This window comes from Helianthus annuus, chromosome 6 (assembly GCF_002127325.2).
Source record: "Helianthus annuus cultivar XRQ/B chromosome 6, HanXRQr2.0-SUNRISE, whole genome shotgun sequence".
In the NCBI taxonomy this organism is placed as follows: Eukaryota; Viridiplantae; Streptophyta; class Magnoliopsida; order Asterales; family Asteraceae; genus Helianthus; species Helianthus annuus.
Window position 1 is genome coordinate 131,507,344 of NC_035438.2, and position 22,300 is coordinate 131,529,643.

The 22,300-nt window shown below is 37.9% G+C and overlaps 1 protein-coding gene across 1 annotated transcript in view; it reads left to right on the forward strand.

The window, feature by feature from the left end:
- The first annotated feature begins 910 nt into the window (after positions 1-910).
- LOC118479628 overlaps positions 911-22,300 on the forward strand; it is a 29,341-nt gene continuing 7,951 nt past the window's right edge. The window contains exons 1-3 of the mRNA XM_035974256.1: positions 911-1,062; positions 1,249-1,446; positions 1,489-1,589. Of these exons, the coding sequence (XP_035830149.1) occupies positions 911-1,062; positions 1,249-1,446; positions 1,489-1,589 (451 nt within the window). The remainder of the gene's footprint in view (positions 1,063-1,248; positions 1,447-1,488; positions 1,590-22,300) is intronic.

The following is a 22,300-nucleotide window of genomic DNA, read 5'->3' on the forward strand; positions in this document are numbered from 1 at the left end:
AAAGATGACACTGGGAGATTTCATCAAACACCTGGAAGCTCAAGAGATGGAGCAGAGGAAGATCGCCAGGATGAAGAATTATGATGGAGAACAGGACATCAGCTTATATTACAAGAGTGGTGTTACTGGAACAACAAATCTTTCTCCAAAAGTTGAAACTGCTTTCAGTACGAAAGATTCTTCTGAAAAGAAATCCCAGGGATCAAGCAGCACAAGATTTTCATCATTCGATCCAAACATTTTTGCAACAAAGAATGGAAGAAAACTTCAGTGTAATATTGTTTTAAATCTTGAGAGTGATCAAGATTATTCTGAGGAAGTTGCTAAAAATCAAATGTCTTTGTTGGGAATGGTGTTGGAATCCTATAGTAGTTTTGTGGCAGGAAAGATCGGTAATCCAATGCTCACGAAAGAAGATTACGATCAAATTGATGCCGAGGAAATGGAATTGATGGATAATAAATGGTGCATGGCCAGTGTGTTGAGATGGGCTGAAAAGTTTAAACAAATTACAGGCAGAGATGATTTTCATGAGGCTCATGTTTCAACTTTAGGTTTTGATAAGTCTAAAGTTACTTGTTTTCGTTGCAGGGAAAAGGGGCATTTCAAGAGAGAGTGCACAAATCGAGAAGCTAGTGGAGCTCAGAATCCTTTCGGAAACAACGATTATCACAAAAAGGCGATTTATCATCAAATCACATCACAAGCACAGCAGCAGGCACGAACTGCACATGGGAGAGGTGTGATTGAAGATTCAAAAAGAGTGTGTCTAGTTAATCAGGGCAAATATGATAAGTTTAGCTGGGATAAATATCTTCCAACAAACAGCAAAGTGTGTTTGGCAGAACAAGATGATGAAAAATTGGCTGAAGGTTTCTGTTGGGACAATTTTTGCCCAGATCAAGAATACATGGCAAAAGAGATGTCCAAAGACACTTCAAATGTTAAAGCTTTCATTGCAAATGCCTATGATCTGAAATGGGCAGAAAAATGCAGAAAAGTAATGGAAGCTGCAGAAGAAAGACAGAGACAGATTGAAGAAGAGGAAGAAGAAGAAGAAAGGTTAAAAGCTGAAGCGGAAGCCGAGAGAAAGAGAAGAAATGAGTTTTTCCAATCAAACAGAACAGTCAAAGTTGTTCCAGATTTTGAGATCAAAGTTGATACTGAAACAATCAAAGTTCCTGAAAAATGTCTGAACTGTGATTCTTTGATCGAGCAAAACAATGAACTGTTGCACAACATTAACAGATTGAAGGAATCATATGATACAATGAACAGAGAGATCAATAAGTACACTGATTCAAACTGCGAACAAGTTGTAGCAATGAATACACTCAAAGGAGCTTACATAAGACAGCTTGATAATGTCAACTTCCACATAAAGAAGTGTGCTGAGCTGGAATTAAAGCTGGAAACACAAAGAATCGAAACTGAAAGAGTCAACAAGTTATTAGAAAGTTACTCATGTTCTACTTTTGTTGTTGACAGGATCTATCCGATTGTTGAGGAATTGAAGACATTTGAAGAAGTAAAGACTTCAGAAGAAAAGAAATCTGTGACAGAAGACGAAGATGAAGTGAAAATTTCTGGTAAGAACCAAGTGTGGTCTACAATAGATGTCCGCCCCCGGTCGAAAATGGATATTCACCACGAAATCCAAATTCCGAAAGAGTCAAAAAGGCAATTAACTTACAATGGGAGTCTAGGCCATCAGATAACTTGCCAGAAAATATTGATGTCACATACACGTCGTCCGACACTGATCATGAGTCAAAGTTGATAAAAAGTGTGGTCGATCAGGTGTTGGATAAAGATGATATAGAGGAGTTAAAACCGGAGTCCAAACCCGAGTCAAAGTCTGAGTCCGATACATCAAAGCCAACGATCAAAAAGGACAAACGGGTTTATGATAAAGAGTTTTTGCTATCAAAGTCTAATTTGAATGATGAACCATTCAAAGTAACATATACTTTGAAAGATTTTGACAAATTATATTCTGATGAAGCTTTTCCAATAAGAAGTGTTAAATTTGAAATGATTAACAAGGTTTTCAAAATCACAGAAATTAATATTTCTGAAATAAAAGATTTAAATCTTTCCGGAAAACCTAAACAATACACTTCAAGAGAACAACAAAGATTTAACAAGAAAATGGGTTACAATTGTGGTTATAGTTTCCAAAAGAAACCAAACCATAATCGTAATTTCAAAAAGAAAGGATTAGGTTTTAATCAACCGAAAAATTATAAAAATGAAAAAGTTTATAAACCAAAAACTGTGTTTGTTTCAGGGAAAACGACGGAGGCCGAGGAAGAGCAAGCATTCAGAAAGCAGACGAATCAAGAATTCCTTGCAAAGAAGCAAGAAGAGCTGAAGAAGAATGTTGTTCAGAAGAAGATAGAAACGAGAACCTGTTTTCAGTGCAAGATTGCTGGTCATGTTGCTAGGAATTGTTCGAAAACGTTCAAACCAAAACAGGAAGTCTCTGGTAAATTGAAAGAGAAAGTTGTTGAGAAAACTGAACTTTCAACCTGAAAATTTACAGGCTTTGAAAATTCAACCTTTGAGATGGGAGAATGTTCAAAAAATGCTGTAAAAGGAAAAGAAAATTTGAAAAATCAAAAATGGATTGTTAAGGGTTCAGGAAACAGTTCTGGTAATTAATCTGTCTCCACAAAGACAGAGGAGCCGAAGGTTGTTGTAAAAAATGAAACATCAGTTTTAACAGTGAATGATGAAAACTTTCCACCACTAAATGCAAAAAATTTGAAATCTAAAATCGGGAAAGTGGAAATTTCAAATCAATTTTATTCTGACAATAAGAAATTTGATGTTGAAAAGACTTTCAACAGAAATGTGCAACACATTTTTGGCAGAATGGTCAATGGTAAGGCCAAAAGTGTCAAAGAATTTTATGCTGCCAAAAGAAGTGTTCATAAGTCTGTTGCAAGTAAAGATGTTGATGAGATTGTTACACCCAAGGAAGGTCAGGCTTGGGTGGACATATTTTTCAAAGAATAGAAACCTGACTTGCCGGAGCTCCCAAGTTGGTAATCGCGGAGCATGAATCGGCATCATTCTTTATCATGTTTAAAAAATTTGTTTTGAAAAGCAGGAATTGCCGGAACTCCCAGGTTTGTAAGCGTGGAGTAGGAATCGGCACCTTGAAAATTCAACCAACAGATGGTAATTGGTTGAAAAACAGGTTTGAAATGATTAATTGTTAATCTTACAAGTGGTCCAATCATTGATTTTACAAGTGGTTATTCAAGGTCATTAATTTGAATTTGAGATAACTATCATTCATAAGATTGGTAAACAATGTGATGAAATGACCCCAAAACCTACAAATGGTGGATAAACGAACTTATTTTCCGGAAAAACCATTCTGATTAAAACAAACTTAAGTGTTTTGAAATCTTAATGGGAAAATAGTTTGTTGTCAGGGGGAGTTCTGATTGTTTATGCCAAGAGGATGGAGATTTGAGGCAATTCGATATCAGTTGTCGTGTTCTGTACAGTTTGTTTTCAATTTAGTTAAATGTGTTTGAATTTTAGGGGGAGTAAGAAATTTTCAGAAAATCCAAAAACATTAGAAAATTTGAAAAAGCCAAAAACATAAAAAATGAAAAAAATGAGTTTTTGTTGCATAAAAGAGGAAATGATAGTACATCAGTGGACTATCACAACACGCTAAAGAAATGTAAAGTTAAAATGTGATAAACAATCTCACTGTGGATGTGTCAGTAGGTTTTTACACATTTAGCAAACTATAACGAGATATAAACCTAAATTCAAACTTGCTTATTCTGTGGGTAACACCTTCTTGGATATATAGGTAACCCCTGAAATCTTGTTTGAAAGGTCCCTTATTCTGAGATACTAGGTCTTTATGCTCAGTGATATCTGGGGTATTATACCGGGACTTCTGCTGTATGGAAATACTGACCTAGTCCCCGTATAATACTTTCTGCAAACGCTTTGAAATATAAGCCCGCCCTCAGTATGTTGATGAAACAATAAAATTGATAGTCACTGCTGTTGTAACAAAAAGATCCTCTAAAGGGGACACACCGAAAAGTCGATGTCGTTATCTCTTTGCGTATACGGAAGTATCGACCTGAGCTCTCACGGCCCTCGCAATTTAACCCCTTTACAGATATCATCTGTGGTATACTCACCTGTAAGACTGAATATTGGGATCTGGATACGAGAGTATATTCAAGTGGTGGGACACACGAATAAGTTTAAGTCATTAAGACACTAATTGCATATCTCGAAAAGTTGAAGTTTGTGTAAAAACTTAAGAGGACAAACATACTGACAATCTAGGTGAATTGTTTAGAACTTAAAAGGAAATCTAGCTTAATGGTGTTGGTGATATGTCTCAAAAACTGATATGATCCTCTTGCACGAACTCACAAAAATATTGTCTGTAAATATTTCATTTCTGCATTTACTTTTATTCAAAAATCCAAAAAGATTTTAGTGTGTTTTAGCATAAATTTTAAAAAATTCAAAAAGATTTTCAACAGCTGGTGTTGAAAAGCTGATTTTCGAAATTCCAAGTGCTAAACATGAAGAACAGGTTTGGGAGAGAGTGAATGAAGGTGTTGTATTTACAAGTGGTTAAAGAACAAATCATGGTGTATATTTTCTGACACAGTTTCTAAATGTCAAAAGATTTAATCTTTAAGAAACTTATGTTGGGTAGAGATTGTGCAGGTGTAAATTTGAGTTAGGTGATGATCTTGAACCAGATGAGAGCCTGATAACGATCTTGGAATGATTCTTGAAGCTGTGAATTCCAGACTAAGATCCCAGCAGATTGAGAGGGGGAGTCTGAAGACACTATGATAAAGCAGTAAGAGCCAGTATTGATACTGGAACTACATTAGAGAGAGATAGAGAATGAGGATTCTTGCAATGACAAATACTTCAGAGGAAGATCAAAGACTGATAAAGACTGAAGGTTGACAACCAAAGACTCGACACTGAAGACTCCGTCAACATCCGAGGGGGAGTTTGTTGGTGCATCCGTCTGTCTCCTACGTCTTGTATCGAGTCTTGCGTTGTTTAGGATAGAACAGGGCACGAAATCCTAGAAACATGTGTTAGAAATGACTTCGCCCCAAATGACATGTGGTCATTTGGAGCGAAACCTCATGGTCCTGATTTCGCCCGAGGTGTCTGATAGACTGATTTCGCTCATAGCTGTAAACTTCTTGATTTCCCTCCTAGGTTCTTGTATATTGGAGCGAAATTAGAAACCCTATAAATAGGGGTATCAGGAGCGAAATCATAGGACATAGTTCTAGGTGTTTTCTTCCGGTAAGCCACGAAATGCTGCCGAAGTGTTGTCAGTGCTTGTAAACGTTGCAATGATCAATAATACAACAGTTAATAGTGAATACGGCTGAGATCGCACCAAAGCATTAGTTTCCGCCTCTTGTTTTGGATAGGAATTCTTCTGATCGACTCATTCAGGGCTGAGAACGATCCTACAGTGTGATCCTGAAAGGTTCTCATTGCATACGAATGGTAAACATACTACATAATTAAAAACATAACATAAGTTTGGTGTTTACATCCCAACATAGATAATTGTCTGAAAAGATTACAACTTTATTTTAAAGACGAACATCAAGGATTAGTCATTATATCACCACATGAGGTGGGATATAACAACCAATTCCCGCAAAAGAGGCATCGGAGTCTTGACATAACTTAACTAAAGCATAAACAACATCCGGGAGCAAGAGTAAGACCGCGCGCAGATCCACTTTAGTTACCTGAAATACATGTGAGTTTTTGGAAAAAATCGTCAACATAATGTTGGTGTGAATTCATGCAGTTTTTATATTGAATGTTTATATACTTGAATGAAAACATGGTATGTAACTTGTAATGAAACATGTACTTCTGTAAATGTAAGGAAATCGAGATCGATAATGGTTTGCAAGGCCATTAACATGTGACACGACATAGGAAGCCACCAAACCTAAGCATTTTTGTCGAGATCGACTGAGACACAAAAGCACTCATTGGTAGAAGTAGGCCAAGAGTGGGGTTGCCTGAAACCCATTAGATCTAACCCTTCTGTTCCGCGGTCTGAATGTATACGTTGACTAACGGTGCTTATGGTACCCTATTCGTGACATGATCTAAAGTATCATTCCTTAGTTTTTGTATCCAACATACCATAACACATGTATTAGAAAACAAGTAAAAGTTTAAAAGTGGGGACATGAACTCACAACTTTGTGTATCCTACGCTGTAAACTTCACCGGTTGGTTTTATAGCGTCGTGACCTATACGTGTTTTATTAACGTTAGTCACTAGACTTGTATCGCACAAGTACAAGTCACCATCTTTTATGTATGTGTTCTTTGTTGTAAAAAATAATTTATATTTTTAACTATGTATCTTACTTATATTTTTTTGAAAAATAAATATAAGTATCTTGTATTTTTTTACCCGAGTTATGCATTTTAGTCCATAATACATTTTAAGTTCATAACTTGTCCAAGTTACATAATCTATTAAGAAATATATTTTCATAAATATATTTTCTTGTATTTGTCTATGCATGTTGTATGTGTATTTTTGTATTTTTACTCCTTGGGAGTATTTAGTGTATTTTCAAGTCCTAATACACTATTACATATAATACATATTACATACACTTAGCACAAAATTTGGTGACTAATAAATATATATATTTTCCTCAAAAATATACATACTTAACATCAACTTTTATTTTGAAGAAATCATCATTTCTTATCTTGAAATTTACATAAAAGTTAGGGAAACCTTGGTAAATATTTTTAGGTGAATTTTTAGGGAATAAGTTTCACCAAAACTTATATTTTTCTAAGTGTCAAAATTTTATAGAAATTTTGACATAGTTTCCCCTAAAATTGGAGGTTTCCCATGTTTTCAAAACATGTGTTTATTTTCTTTTTAAAATCATCACAAACAATCAACAATCTACCCTAAGCAACTTACACTTACCAAGTGCCAAAACAATGCTATTTCATAACAATCATGAATTTGAACTTTCACAAAAACTTGTAGTATCTTGGTAGTGTGCTTAGTAGGTTTAGTTATCCTTAAAAACATGGTTATTTGTTTGTAAATCACATTATTAAAAGATTTAGTCTTTTACAACTTGTAAGGTGATTTTTCCAAAAATAATTCTTTGGTATTTTTCTTGTTACAAACATGTTTCTAGTCTTGTTTAAACACTAAAAATATGATTAGTTTACTTAGAAACCATGACTTTGTAATTCTTGTGTATATCTTTAATTTCTTGAGAGAATTAGTTTTGAAATCATCCAAGTTTATGACTAGTAATCATGTTACATGCTTTGTTATTCATAAAATCATTTCCATATTTCAAGTTCATGAAAACATAAAGCATGATGATCTTGGTTATTCACAAGATCACCACCTTAACTTACTAGATCATGTGTTTAATCAAAATCTAGTAGGTTTCTTATGATTTCTAACCTCACAAACACAAATAATCAATCATCAAGAAGCAAATAAATACTACTCAACATGTATTCTTATGTTATTAAGCTTATGTTAAAGTTTCATGATCATGTTCTTTAGTGTTCTTCATGATTAACAATGTTCATCATCTTTTAACCATCAAAATGTGAAGTAGAAACAAGTTACAAGGAGCTTACTACTAGCACAAGGGCTAGGGAAGAACACTAGATGAAGGAGATGATAAATGTGTTGGATAATGGCAAATGGGAGAGGTCCTTCAAGATCCAAGACCACCAAGCTTCCTTGTATGGCTCCTTAGCTCCTTACACCTTAAGATAAACTTGGAATGTATAATAGTAATTGAATGATGGTGGTGGTGTGGTGGATGTAGTTCGGCCGAGAGTGGATCAAGGGAGGGAGAGAGAGTGTGGTTGAAATGTGGGTGTAAGTTATGAGGGTCTTGATCTCCTATGTTCATCTTATATCCATGTTTAGTCTTTAACCATAGGGTAATATGCTTCATAAGTACATAACAAGATCTTTAAGTGAATCAAGCAAGATCAAGTAGAATCAAGGAAGATCCTTGGGAAATCAAGGGTGGGTCTACACCCTTGTGATCGTCCACAACCCAAGGGGGGGGGGGTAAAGTGTAAGTTTGATGGATAGTTAAGTAATCTAATTAGATTTCAAGAGATTTAGTTAGTGTTATAGTTGATATGGTGTTACGTAATGTGTAAGGGTGTTTGGGGATCATAACTAGCTCAGAAATAATAAAACAATGCGTCTAGTATAATTTTAGTGTTTCGGGTGGTGTCCGGTTGTTCGGTTAGATACCGGTTCGTTAAAGTGTCAAACTGTTCCGTTTAGTGATCTTTAAGTACCCTTTTGTGACACTTTTAATTTCCGACACTTAGGAAAGCATTCAGGACCATTTAGTCATATTTTTACATGCTACTAACTTGTTACAATGCTGAATTTTGTTGAAATATGTAAAATTCAGTATTTAAAGTGTGTTTCGGGTGCTTTTTAGTGCATATTTTAGCTTCCGGAAGGTCTATATGTTAACCCTTGTATCCATACTTGGGTTTTAATGTATTGTAGACGTTGGACATTGTTGGATCTGAGTTTGATTCTGATTGTATTTTGTGTTTGTAATTAAAATGAAAATGGATGAGTGTGCAGCGGAATTATGATGAAAACAAACTTTGCATACAATCAAACGAGAGTAATACTTTGATCAAACATCTTTTCACAATGAATCGGAAGATTAAATTTATTTCAATAACGATTACAATGATTGATGAATGAATGCAAACTCCCCCTTAGCTAGAGCTCAGTTGTTTGTTCGTGCAAAGAAGACGATGATGCAAAAGAGCTGATAGAACAGTACAAAGTACTGATCTATTTATAGGCACTTGCAAACCACTGAGCATCTTAGTTGACGTCACCATGAAAGTGACATCTAACCTCCTAACAAACTCTAACCTCTGATCTATACAAACACTGCTATGTTAACTACTGCTATTACATTACATTACATTACAAAACAGACTATTGATCACCTGCTGTAACCTTCCACTGCTGTGAACCCAGCAGTACTTGTCCGGATCAGCAGTGCTTGACTCAAAGCAGTAGATTGAATCAGCAGGGCTTTAGTCTTTCATCAGGTCTTTACTTGAGCAGCAGTTGTAGGTCAGCATTTTGCAAGATCAGCAGATAGGAGGTCAGCAGATGTTGAAATCACTTTCAAGGGGAGAGATTTGTATGTAATCATCTGCGTATTCTGGCTCCACTGCTCTGATCCAGTTTTGGCTTTAATTATCTGTTCCTCTGATAGGGTTCAATCCCAACAATCTCCCCCTGGAACAGATAATGCCAAAACTCTTCATTATTGTGGACATTTATTGCCTCATCAACAGTTCCCTTATCTGTCCTTTAAATTGTAGTTCAAAGTCAAGGGCATCTGTGTCTTCATCATCCCTGCTAAGTGGAAGATCAAGGAGATCCTGCAAATCTTCAAGACTCAGGCCAAGAGCTTGTTCCCTTGATATTTTCTCCACTTCTCCACCAGACCTGAGCAAAGTCAATACGCAGGTCTGTTTGTCAGTTTCCCACTTTTGTATTTTTGAGTCTGGTGGGTTTCTTGGGAGATGTTTATTTGCAGAGGTATTTGGTGAGGCTGGCCTATTCATAATTGGCTGACCAGTATTTGCAGTTTGATCCAAACCAAGAGTTTCTATGATCATTTTCTTTATACCTTCTTTTACAAGGTCATCTCCTTTTATCATCTCTTGGATGGTTTCAGCTCCCAACTGTTTGTGTGACCTTCTTTTATAGATGGCAGCACCAGTTGGAGCAGTGGCTCTCCTGATTTGCAGCTTTGATGGTCTTTTTGAAACCTCAGCTTCAGGATAGTCAGGCTTTTGAGGAACTTTTGGATCTTTCTTTCTTAATTCCTCCAATCTTTTGTAGGTGATTAACCACATCTTCTTTCCATCTAGCAATTTGTCTTTTGTTTCCATATTCAGCAGCAACCAGTTCTTCTTTCATTCTTTTCAGTTCTACCTGTTTGTCAGGTACATTCTTTCTAAAATTTGCCCAGTCAGGAGGAGTGTGAGTGACTTTCCCTTTTATCATGTCTTGAATTCTTGCTGCTTCATTTTCAAGCTCAGGAACAGTCCACTCTTTGTACATGTATCTCTCTCCTTTGTACTTCTTGTGAGCCATGATGCTTTCAATGTAGTCTTTCTTCAAAGTTTCAGCTGCTCTTTCTGAAATTTGTTGACTGACATATTTGGCAAATTGTTCTAGGGAACTGACTTGTGTGAGCAGATATTGATAGTTTCTAGAAATTTCTTTGTCAGATTTCCCTTGTGTGCTTCTTTTTGAGATATCCTCTGCTTGCTTGGCCTTGATCTTCAAATTTTCATCAACATTTTTAGGCCATGGATATCCTCTTATTGATGGCAAACTCCTTTTGGCAGGGTCATCCTCATAGTAAAAAGATTTTATTTCTTCTCTAACAGCTACTAGTTCAAGAGGAAACTGAACACCTGCAGGAGGTAAGGGCTTGTGCATTTGAACTGAAGAGAGAGTAACTGGTTTTGGTATTGTTAAGAACTAAAGATTTTGAAGATGTTTGAGATGGTGAAGTGTCATCATCTTTGAGAATTAGCCTTCTCTTCTTTGTTTGAGGAAGGGCTGATGATGTTTTGGATGGAACAATGGTGGTGGATGTAGTGGCAGTGATTCGTGATTGACTAACAGTTGTTGAAACAACTGGTGTTCCAACCACTGTTGTCTTTACAGCAGATGTTGTAACAACTGCTGTCTTCTGCCTTTTGGCAGGAGGTGATTTTGTTTTTGGTGGTGATGGTGATAAGGCAGTGGATGTAGTGTGTGTTGAAGTGGTGTGTGTTGAAGTGGGAGCAGATGTTGAAACCACTGAAGTACCAACAGTAGTGGGTACAACAGGAGTTACAACAGCTGGTTTAGGTGGTGGTTTTGGAACAGACTTTGAACGTCTGGTTGGAATGGATTTGGGTAGCCTTACTCTTCTTATAGGCTTCTTCTTTTCGGCAACAAGATTTTCATCATCCTTTGACCCTGAAGTACCCTGATCCGGATAATTCACCATGGCTTTCCTTTTGGCCTCTCTATCCCTTTTTACACTTGCAACTGGTTCTGCCAGTGCATTTGTGGTCACATCAATTTTCTTGCTTCCATCTGGCAGAGGGATTTGTTTGGTCATGTTTGCATTTTCTGGTTCAATGTAGAGTCCATCCTCTATTCCCTTCTTTTTCCACTCCTGAATTTTCTCCCCCTTTTTGGCATTATTTGGGGGAAGTTGATCAATGAAGAGAACTGTTGGAGGAGCAGTGCCAGTGGTGTGCAGGATCTGAGTTTTGAGAGCCTTTATATCAGCCTGAGTGTTTTTGAACCTTGACTCCATTGCATTTCTCAGCTGTTGAACATGTTTTTCATGTTGCTGATCTGCTATTGTGCTTGATGATGGAGAAAAGGTTGAAATAGATTCCAGAGCTCATTTGTAGCAGGTGCCTGTTGTGGAGCAGGTGCTTGAGGTGGAACAGCTGCGGATTGCATCTTTTGAGTTTTCAACACCTGTTGTAGCATGTTTTTAAGATCTACAACAGATGTATCCAACTTTTCAATTCGTTCCGTCAAATCCTGATATTTTAACTCATCACCCAATTTAATGAGATCATCTGATTTCCCACTAACAGTGGTTTTATCAGTGGTAGAGGTAGGGAGTATACTCCAAACATTAACCACTGATGCCCCTTTTTCTTGGTACTGGGGTCTTCTCCCTTCAACACTTGACAACCTTTTGATGTTGCCAGTAGGATAAATAAATCCACTGGTGGTTGGCAGAGGTGCTATAAAAGGAATTGCCTCCAAGGAAGTCTTATTGATGTAACCACTGTCCAACTGTAAACCAGTGGGTTCAACAGTTGTAGTGGCTGCTTCACTTGGATTACCACCAAGAGTTACTTGTAACTCAAGGGGTGTAACCTCCTCAGGTTGTGTTGGTGGGTTAGCAAGGAATGATACATCAGGCTCAGTCAGTTGTTGAGGCATATTCTCATTAACAGGTGATTGAGAAGAACTGAGTAATGCCTGGTTCAAATCTATTGCATCCAACAAAAGTTGTGTTTTTGGTGGAATTATGGATGTGAGGTGGGGTGTAGAAAGAGAATTTGCCTCGGGCATTGGGCTGTGGATGATGGAAACGAGTGTTTCCAGAGCATCATAATGTGGTGGCCCTATGTTTACAACCTGTTCTTTTTGTGAAGAAGCAGGAGGAGTTTTGGTTTTGGTTGAGATATTTGTACCAACTGCTGTGAGGAAGTAGCAGCAGTGGTTTCTTGTGACATTTGTGTTGTTACAGGCAATAGCTCTGGTATCTCATCCTCCAGAGTTGCCGTTTTGATTGGTTTGGGGGGTTTTTGATTTTTCTTTTTGTTTGGATTTTTGGGATTTGTAGGTGTGGGTTTCAAAACAGTTGGTCTGCTGCTTTGATCACCTTGAGCAGTGGGCTCAGTAGCAGATACCTGAGGAGCAGTGGTAGCTGCTAAATTCTGCTCAGGCACCTCTGCTTGTGTTTTGCAAGGTGCTAACATTCTTGAAAAAGTTTCGTTTGTTAAGCTGTTTATTTGAGTAGACTCACCTTGATTTATTGCAGCTAAATCATTCTTACTGAATTTCTTTTCAAAATAGTAAATTAAAAACCTTGGAAACAGTAAGAATGACTTTGTTTCAACATTATTAACCAAATCTTTAAAGATTTCCCGAGAGTAGTTAAAATTTTCTTCCTGAAGAATTGCATATCCCAGATTTTGAATCTTTAAAGGGATTTCATTGAAAGAAGTGGTCTTGTTTGAAACACATAGTAGGAGGGTATGAAATAAAAATCTGGTTGCAGAAGGAAAATAACCTTTTTGTAAGGTAAGCTTCTTCATCATTGTGGCTTCATACCCTCTTTCAATGAAGTCAGTTTGTAACTCGTTTTTAGTGAAAGAAGTTTTACCTTCCTGATCATCGAGTTGAAAGACCTCTGAAATGGATTGTGGCGTGATTTGGATAGCTTTACCCTTTATAGAAGAGTGTATGGTGATTGCAGTGTCTCCTTGTTTTTCAAGGGTTGCATTCTTCCAAAACTCCCTTTGGGTCTCCAAATAGATTGATGCATCGGCGGTGAACAAAGTTTTGTACTTTGATTTTGCCATGGTGTTAATGATGGAATCGAAAACATTGGTGGTTCCTGGTTTTATGAGAAGACCCAGGAGATTGTGAGATGATTTATATGGGATTTCAGTGGAGATTGCCTTTTGAGAGGCTGTTTTCGATGATGATTTGGATGTGGGTTTTGCAGATGGCTTCGATTTTGTCATTTTTTAATAGAATGATCGAATAAATTTGTGAAAGATGAGATGAAAAACAGCTTTGAGAAGAGAATTTTTTAAGAATTCAATTCGACAGTAAAACCCTGTTTTGGTGGTGAGTGGGGGATTTTTATAGGGAAGAAAGTGAATGCTGACGTGGCAGCCATTACAAAAGGTCTGACCACTATGTACTGCCCACGTGACAACCCCTGGTGAAAGTGAAGGACAGTACTTTGATGAAAGTGAGTGATGAAGGCAGTGGTAAGGAAGCAGTGGATGATTTTCACTATCAGTGGATAGCATATCAGTGGATAAGACACTGCTTTTGAACAACAGAGATTATCAAAGGAATGAGAGAACAGGGGTTGACTTTCAGCAGTGGACAGACTTTTGAAGTAGAGTAGACTTTTGAACAATCAGTGGTTATGGCAGACTTTTAAGGATTTTAATGAAAATTTCACTGTTAGCTATTTTTAAGGATGGATTTTTTATTTTCTGAAAACATTTTGTTGCTTTTATTCAAAGAAAAACAAGATTTTGCTTGTTATTCCATGTTCAGCATCCCAATCCTAGAGACCAAGCTTTCAAAAGTGGCTGTATCAAGTGCTTTTGTGAGCACATCTGCCAGCCGGTCTTTAGTTGGGACATGATGCAGAGAAATCAAACCTTTTTCATAGCAATCCCTCACAAAGTGATGTCTGATGTCGATGTGTTTGGTGGTAGAGTGGGAAACTGGATTTTTGATGATATTTTATGCTGCCTGGCTGTCCAACAAGAGTGGTGTTTTTAAGGCAATGATACCAAAATCCAGTAACTGATTTTGAAGCCACAAGAGTTGGGCTGTACAGGTTGCAGCAGCAATGTATTCAGCCTCAGCAGTGGATGTTGAAACTGCTGCTTGCTTTTTGCTTTGCCAAGAAACTAAGCAATCACCTAGAAACTGGCACCCTCCTGAAGTGGACTTCCTTGTGGTGTGACATCCAGCAAAGTCACTGTCTGAAAAACCTGAAAGCTTGATATTCCCATTAGCTGGATACCAGATACCAAGTGTGGGAGCACCTTTTATGTATCTGAAGATCCTTTTTACAGCAATGAGATTTGATTTTCTGGGAGCTGATTGACTTCTTGCACAAACACATGTTGCAAACATGATGTTTGGTCTAGATGCAGTTAGGTACAATAAAGACCCAATCATGCTTCTATAAAGTGTTTGGTCAATCAGCTCATCCTTGTCATCAGACATGACCAGCTTATTTGTTGCCATGGGTGTGCTGCATGGTTTACAATCATTCATATCAAATTTGGTCAAAAGTTCTTTAGCATATTTGCTTTGATGAATGAAAGTTCCATTTTGCATTTGCTGTACTTGGAGACCAAGAAAGCATTGCAGCTCACCCATTGCACTCATTTCAAACTCAGCTGTCATGAGTTCTCTAAACTCTTCACACATTTTGTTACATGTGCTTCCAAAAATAATGTCATCCACATAAATTTGGACAATCATTAAATCCTTCCCTCTCCATTTAAGAAACAATGTTTTATCAATGGTACCTCTTTTGAAACCATTTGAGAGTAGGAAGTTGGAAAGAGTTTCATACCAGGCCCTTGGTGCTTGTTTCAGGCCATACAAGGCTTTGTTTAGCCTGTAGACATGATCAGGATAAAATGGATCCTCAAAACCTGGAGGTTGACATACATACACCTCTTCTTGAATTGTACCATAGAGGAAAGCACTTTTGATATCCATTTGAAACACCTTCATGTTGTGGTTGACAGCAAAGGCCAGGAACAGTCTAATGGCTTCCAATCTTGCAACAGGGGCGAATGTTTCATCATAATCAATCCCCTCTTCCTGTTTGTAACCTTGAACCACAAGCCTGGCTTTATTCTTGACAACAATGCCCCTTTCATCAGTTTTGTTCTTGAAGACCCACTTTGTGCCAATGGGACTAACCTCTTCTGGCAGTGGTACAAGCTCCCATACTTGTTGTCTTTTAAACTGTTGGAGCTCCTCTTGCATGGCTTCTACCCAGCTGTTGTCTTTCAGTGCCTCTTGGTACTTGACTGGCTGATGGAGTGATAGAAAACCAGTAAAAAGACAAATGTTTTGGGTTTGGCTTCTTGTGAGCACCCCTTCATTGATGTTGCCAATGATTTGATCAGGTGGATGAGATCTCAAGAAGATTAAACCTCCTTGGTATGGTATGATGGCATTTGTTGGTGAAGGCTGCAAATGTGCATCATCTGAGCTAACCACTGCTGGTGACTTTGATGACCCAGCAGTGGCTTCAAAAGGTGGTGGAATAGGAGGTAATGAAGTGGACAACTGCTGACTTTTATCCACTGTTTGAGGACTTTTGTCAGCAGTGTTTGAGGATGTGGAAGCAGTGGTGAATGGGCTACTTTGGTCAACAACTGTTGAGGTAGCAGTGGTTGAGCTTTGACAACTGTTTTGAACAGCTGGTGCTTTTCCCTTTGTGGCAGACCTTTGAGGGATGATGATTTCATACCCATAGTCTGGTGTTGTATCCTCTGATGGACCTGCACTATTAGTCTTGACATCAGTATTTTCAAAAGTAAAATTTTCAAGATCAAATAGATCTGCAGGATTTGCTGGGATTTTCATTGATGAAAGTTCATTGAACTTTACATTCAAAGTCTCCTCCACCGCCTTGGTCCGTGTATTGAACACTTTGTATGCCTTGGCAGTGGTTGAGTATCCTAGATGATAACCACAATCAATTTTGGCTGCAAATTTTGAAATGGAATCTTTTAAGTTCAAAATAAAGCATGGGCAGCCAAACACCTTGAAATATGAGATCAGTGGTTTGATTTTATACAGAATTTCATAAGCAGTCTTTTTGTGCCTGGGGTTTATTAAAACTCTGTTCTGGACATAGCAAGTAGTGTTTACTGCCTCTGCCCAGAAAGTTAATGGCAAACCTGAATCTGCAAGCATAGTTATGGCAGCCTCAATCAAAGTTCTGTTCTTTCTTTCAACAACACCATTTTGCTCTGGTGTTCTAGGGATGCTGTACTGCCTTACAACCCCTTTCTTCACACAGAAGGCATCCAACTCCTTATTTTTAAATTCTGTGCCATTGTCACTCCTGAAGCTTTTCACTGGAAGGTCAAATTGCTTTTCAACCTGTGTCACAAAGTCTTGCAAAATGCCTGCAGTCTCATCTTTTGAGTGTAAAAAGAAAGTCCATGTAAACCTAGAAAAGTCATCAACAATAACCAAATAATATCTTTTCTTCTTGAGGCTCATGACTTGAACTGGGCCAAACAAATCCATGTGTAGCATTTGCAAACACTGGGTTATTTTGGACTCTTCAATGGACTTGTAAGAACTTTTATGTTGTTTTCCTTTTAAACAGGAAATGCAATGTTCAGGACATGAAAACAATTTTTGTGGTAGGCCTCTCACCAAACCATTTTTTGAAATTTCAGTGTTTGTCTTAAGATTTGTGTGCCCCAGCCTTCTGTGCCAAAGTTCTGTCACTTTGTTAGAGGCAGTTGAGAACCGACAGGCATCAGCTCTGGGACACTCTTTTGACATATCAACAACATAAACATTGCCACTTCTTTGAGCAACAAGTTTAGTTTGACCAGTTTTGATTATTGCTTCAATCTTTTTGACCATTTCTGGTCCAACAATCTTTTGTGAAGAATGACCCAAACCCTTTGTCACTCATTTGTGATACACTCGGAAGGTTGAATTTTAGATTGTCTATCAGATTGACATTTTCAAATTTTACATTTCCGGATTGCACTGTACCAGACCCCAGAACTTTCCCTTTACTATTATTCCCAAAGGATATATCACCCCCTCCATGGATTTTAAAGTCTTTGAGGAGGGCTTTACATCCTGTCATGTGCCTGGAGCCTCCACTATCTACATACCAAAGACTATCAAAGCATGCAGAAGCTCCCTGCACATGAAGTAAAAGGATTAGTTCATTAAGGGCTCCAAAGCCAACAGGGCTTTGGATGGGGTTTCAACAGTGTCTGGTATGGATGCAGAGTGATGAACAGTGGTTAGGTCAGGGGTGTGGACAGTTTCAGTACTATTTCTTGCTAACCACTGTTGGGGGTCTTGACCAATCACCTGCTGATAACCAAAAGGATGCCTATTCACTCTAGGTTTAGAGGGCCTTTTGTAGGCCTCATAAACGTGTGGAATCCTTTGGTAGGACAGTTTTTCCTTGCCTTTTCTGAACTGATTGGCAGGGGGTGCATCAGTAACCTGAACATCTCTTTTGACAGATGTTTGGTTCAGCTGTATTGTGACAGCTGTTTGAACTGGTACAAACAGTAGTTGTTTCTTGGTGAATTTGACAGATGATGATGATGATGATGATGATGATGATGATGGACTCAAGTATGTTTTAGTAATGTACTCATTCTTTTTCACATCAAAGTTTTTGAGATACACACATGCTTGAGTTTTGTGGTTTGTTTTATCACAAACAATGCAACTTTCAGCTGAAACAATGACACTTGTTCTGTTTAAATCATAAGCTTTTAAGTGGAAACAGTCTTTTGTTAGATGATTCCTTTTCTCACAGAATTCACAAAACAAGTTATCAATTTTTTCTTTCTTCTTTCTCTTTTCAGACTCCTTTGCAGCAGAGGTTTTAACCACTGCTGGGATGTCCTTGAGAGGTATGACTTTAGCTTTTGGAGCTTTAACACCATCAGTTGATGTAAAGTCCATTGGCTTGAAATTTTCAAGAATATCACACTCATTAGACCATTTTGGTTTAAACTGATGATCTTCAAGCTCCTCAAAAGTAGAGGATCCCATTGGTCTGTCAAGTGTGATTTTGTTACCAAGTTTGTCAGTGATTTTTACTTCTTGGCCATTCTTGTTTGTGGGGATGAACTCAGTGATTACATCAGTGGTTGGAACAGATTTTCCAAAAGCAGTGTTTTCATCATCATGTTTTCTATAACCAACCCCAAATTTCACATTGCTTTTTATCTGTTTTTCAAGCATAACCTCATACCCTTTGCATGATTCCACCCATCTCTCACATGTGATCTGGGTGGACTCTAACTCCTTTTTGCAAACTTGATATTTTTCTACCATAGTTTGGAGTTGGGTTTTGGTTATGCTCTGCTCTTCTTTCATGCTGCTAATCTCTTTCTCTTTTTCAGCCAATTTGTTTTTAAGTTCTTTTAGAGATCTTTCAAATTTGACTTCATCAGTTAAGATTTTATCCCGAAGGTTTTCGTTCACCTCTTTGATGTTAGCAAAAGCAATAATGCAATTGTCAGAACACAGTTTTTCAAGAACTTGAGGTGATACCTTGGCAGCAGCCATCATTGCACAATCACATTGAGGATTTTCTTCATCTTCAGCTCTCTCTTCTTTCTCACCTGCTTTTTCTTCTTTCTTATCTTCCTTGTTCTCTTCGGACAATGGGTCTGTCAGTGGTTCAATCAGGGTACCTGAACTTTCTCCCAACAATAGTTCACCAGCCACAGCAATAACCACTGCTTCAGTCACCTCATCCACTATTTCAATACTCAGCTGTTCCTCTTCAGTTTCAACCCCCTCCTGTATTGACTCTAATGCCATCAAACAAAATTCATTATGAGAAGAATCATTGGAAGCATAGAGTGCAAAATTTTCATCACTAAGGTCTTCAGGCATACTGCTCCAGTCAACAAACCCTTGAGTGAAAAAACTTTGTTGATCTGGTTGTACTGCTGCTGGAGCAGTGGTTTGAGGTGCAGGCTGCACTTGTGCCTGAGGGACAGGGGTTTGAACATATTGGATCTGTGGAACAGTAGTTTTGACATAGTGCACTGGCACAGGGGCAGCAGCATAGTGAGCAGTGTTCACTTGAGATGCTGGGGCATATTGGGTATAGTGCACAGTGCCTTGATTTTGAGGTCTAGGATTTGAGCTAGGATGAGTGATTATGGGACCAGTAGTTTGACTCCTACACTCCCTAGCGAAGTGTCCCAACCTATTACATTTGTAGCACTTGATTTTCGATTTATCCAACCCAACCCTTAGATTCCCATGCAAACCTGGGAATTTTCGCCCTGTTCTTTTGTAAAATTTGCTAGTTCTAACACTTAGCAAGGCCAGTTGGTGCAGAATGTCCATTTCCTCTAAGTCAGTGGGATCAAAATGTTGTAGATCATTGAGTTCAAAGCTTAGATTGTCTGACATCTGGTTTTCGTTTGCGCTGAATGCAAAACTTGCAGAGTGAGGATCAGGGTTGTTAAAATTTGCACCAGCAGTTATGTCAATGAAGTGATCATAACCCTGATCCTTAGCACTACTCCCAGATTCTTCTTGACCTAGAAGAGCAGTGTTACCGAATGTATAATCATCAACGGCTTTTCCTGACTCTTGTAACTTCCTTTTCTGGTTCAACTCCCTTTCGTAGGTCAGGAGTCGACCGTGGAGTTGGGTCAAGGTCAGATCCTTGAACTCAGGTGAATTTCGAGTGACAAAAGCTATGGTGTCCCATTTTTCTGGCAGTGACCTGAGGAACCTGCTATTTTGAGTTGAGTTTGTAAAAGTGGTATTAACAAGCCTCAGTTCACTGATGAGACAACTGAAACGCTCAAATTGCTGCGTCAGTGATTCACCTCTAACATGACAAAATATTTCATACTGTTGGTTCAGGATTTCCCTATTGTTTTCTATGACTTCTTCGGTTCCCCCAAACTGTTCCTTAAGCGCGTCCCATAACTCTTTGGCACTGTTACAGTGTAACAGTCCAGCATATATTTCATTGGGCAGCGCTGATGCTATGATGCTAAACGCTTTAGCATCTAGTTCGAACTTTTGATAGTCGGTTTCGGTATAATTTTCAACTGGTTTTGGAACGAACTTTTTAGCATCTTCAGCGCTTGGCGCTGTGGGAACATGGGGACCAAAGACGACAGACCTCCAACAACCTGTGCTTTGTTGAGCGAGGATGTGACCCATCCTCCTCTGCCAGATGTTGTACTCATTTCTTTTTAGCATAGGTGGTTTAAAAAGCGAGTCGATGTTGTTTTTATCATCCTGAGATTGTGACGTCATTCTTGTTGTTTTACAGACACTGAGAAATCAACTTTAATGGTGATTAATCCTTGCTCTGTTTTTCAACAAACGAACAAACGATCAGTATCAACTGTTATGAGCTGAACTATTTACGTCAAAATGATTGTTAAATCAAATTTGACTGTCCAAGCTCTGATACCAATTGTTGGATCTGAGTTTGATTCTGATTGTATTTTGTGTTTGTAATTAAAATGAAAATGGATGAGTGTGCAGCGGAATTGTGATGAAAACAAACTTTGCATACAATCAAACGAGAGTAATACTTTGATCAAACATCTTTTCACAATGAATCGGAAGATTGAATTTATTTCAATAACGATTACAATGATTGATGAATGAATGCAAACTCCCCCTCAGCCAGAGCTCAGTTGTTTGTTCGTGCAAAGAAGACGATGATGCAAAAGAGCTGATAGAACAATACAAAGTACTGATCTATTTATAGGCACTTGCAAACCACTGAGCATCTTAGTTGACGTCACCATGAAAGTGACATCTAACCTCCTAACAAACTCTAACCTCTGATCTATACAAACACTGCTATGTTAACTACTGCTATTACATTACATTACATTACAAAACAGACTATTGATCAGCTGCTGCAACCTTCCACTGCTGTGAACCCAGCAGTACTTGTCCGGATCAGCAGTGCTTGACTCAAAGCAGTAGATTGAATCAGCAGGGCTTTAGTCTTTCATCGGGTCTTTACTTGAGCAGCAGTTGTAGGTCAGCATTTTGCAAGATCAGCAGATAGGAGGTCAGCGGATGTTGAAATCACTCCTAGGTCCTAATTCCATTATCTGACTGCTTTCTGCAGAGTTGCTGACACAGTGTGTCTTACCGGTGAGTTTACTAGTCTTTCTGACGCAACGCTAACAATAATGCATAGAGCAATATTTGAAGTATAAAACGTGCATGAATTCACAAGTGTAGCATGAAATCAGACAATGTTTACATTTAAGCACATAATTGCAGATATTAAATAATAATTAAATTGTACGGAAATTACCGGTTTTGTGCCAGTTGTCACATTAATTTCATTTCTTTGGTTTAAAAAAGTTGCAGGCTTGATTTATTGTAAAACTCAAATTTGTAAATGATAGGTGAAGATTCATGATACTTCTATACTTACATACATATGAGATTATGCTAATTGTTGTGATTCTCGATGAGTATGCAGGTTTAGGATTGGATTACTGAAATGACAACAAATATTGCTAATATGCATCTTGCTGTTGCAAAAGCCTCTGCCTTTTTCTTCTCATGAAGTGTGAAAGTCAAGCATTGCAGATTTCAGTAGTGGTGCGAAAGGTGCATCATGTGCAAAGCTTAAAAGATTGTGGGGTCGTAATTTTTTTTCTATAACATTATATAGATTCCAGAACTGGCTTAATCCATAAAAAAATCAAATTGCAAAATTCATTTTTGTAACTTAATCCATTCATGCGTCTTCCCCAATTATAAATTTTTTTTCTCAATTTTGTATCCTCCAAAAAAGGAGTGGATTGCGAACAGAAATTGTTATATATTGCTCCTCCGCCTCACCGATTTTGCCTCTCCTTCAACAGCCGAACCCACCCTAATTTGCTGTCAGTAATTTCTATTTGTCATAACTGTAATTTGTAAGTGAATAACAGAATTTAGTTAGTTCGAAAGTTGGGAAGAATCACATGATATATTTTGGAAATGAAATTTAAGTGTTCGGTTTCAGTTTGGCAGAAACACATTATATATTTTTGAAATGAAATTGAAGTGTTCGATTTGAGTTGGGCGTGTTGAAATTTGCGCCTATAAATCAAGTTTCTGTTTCGGAGGTTAAGACACATG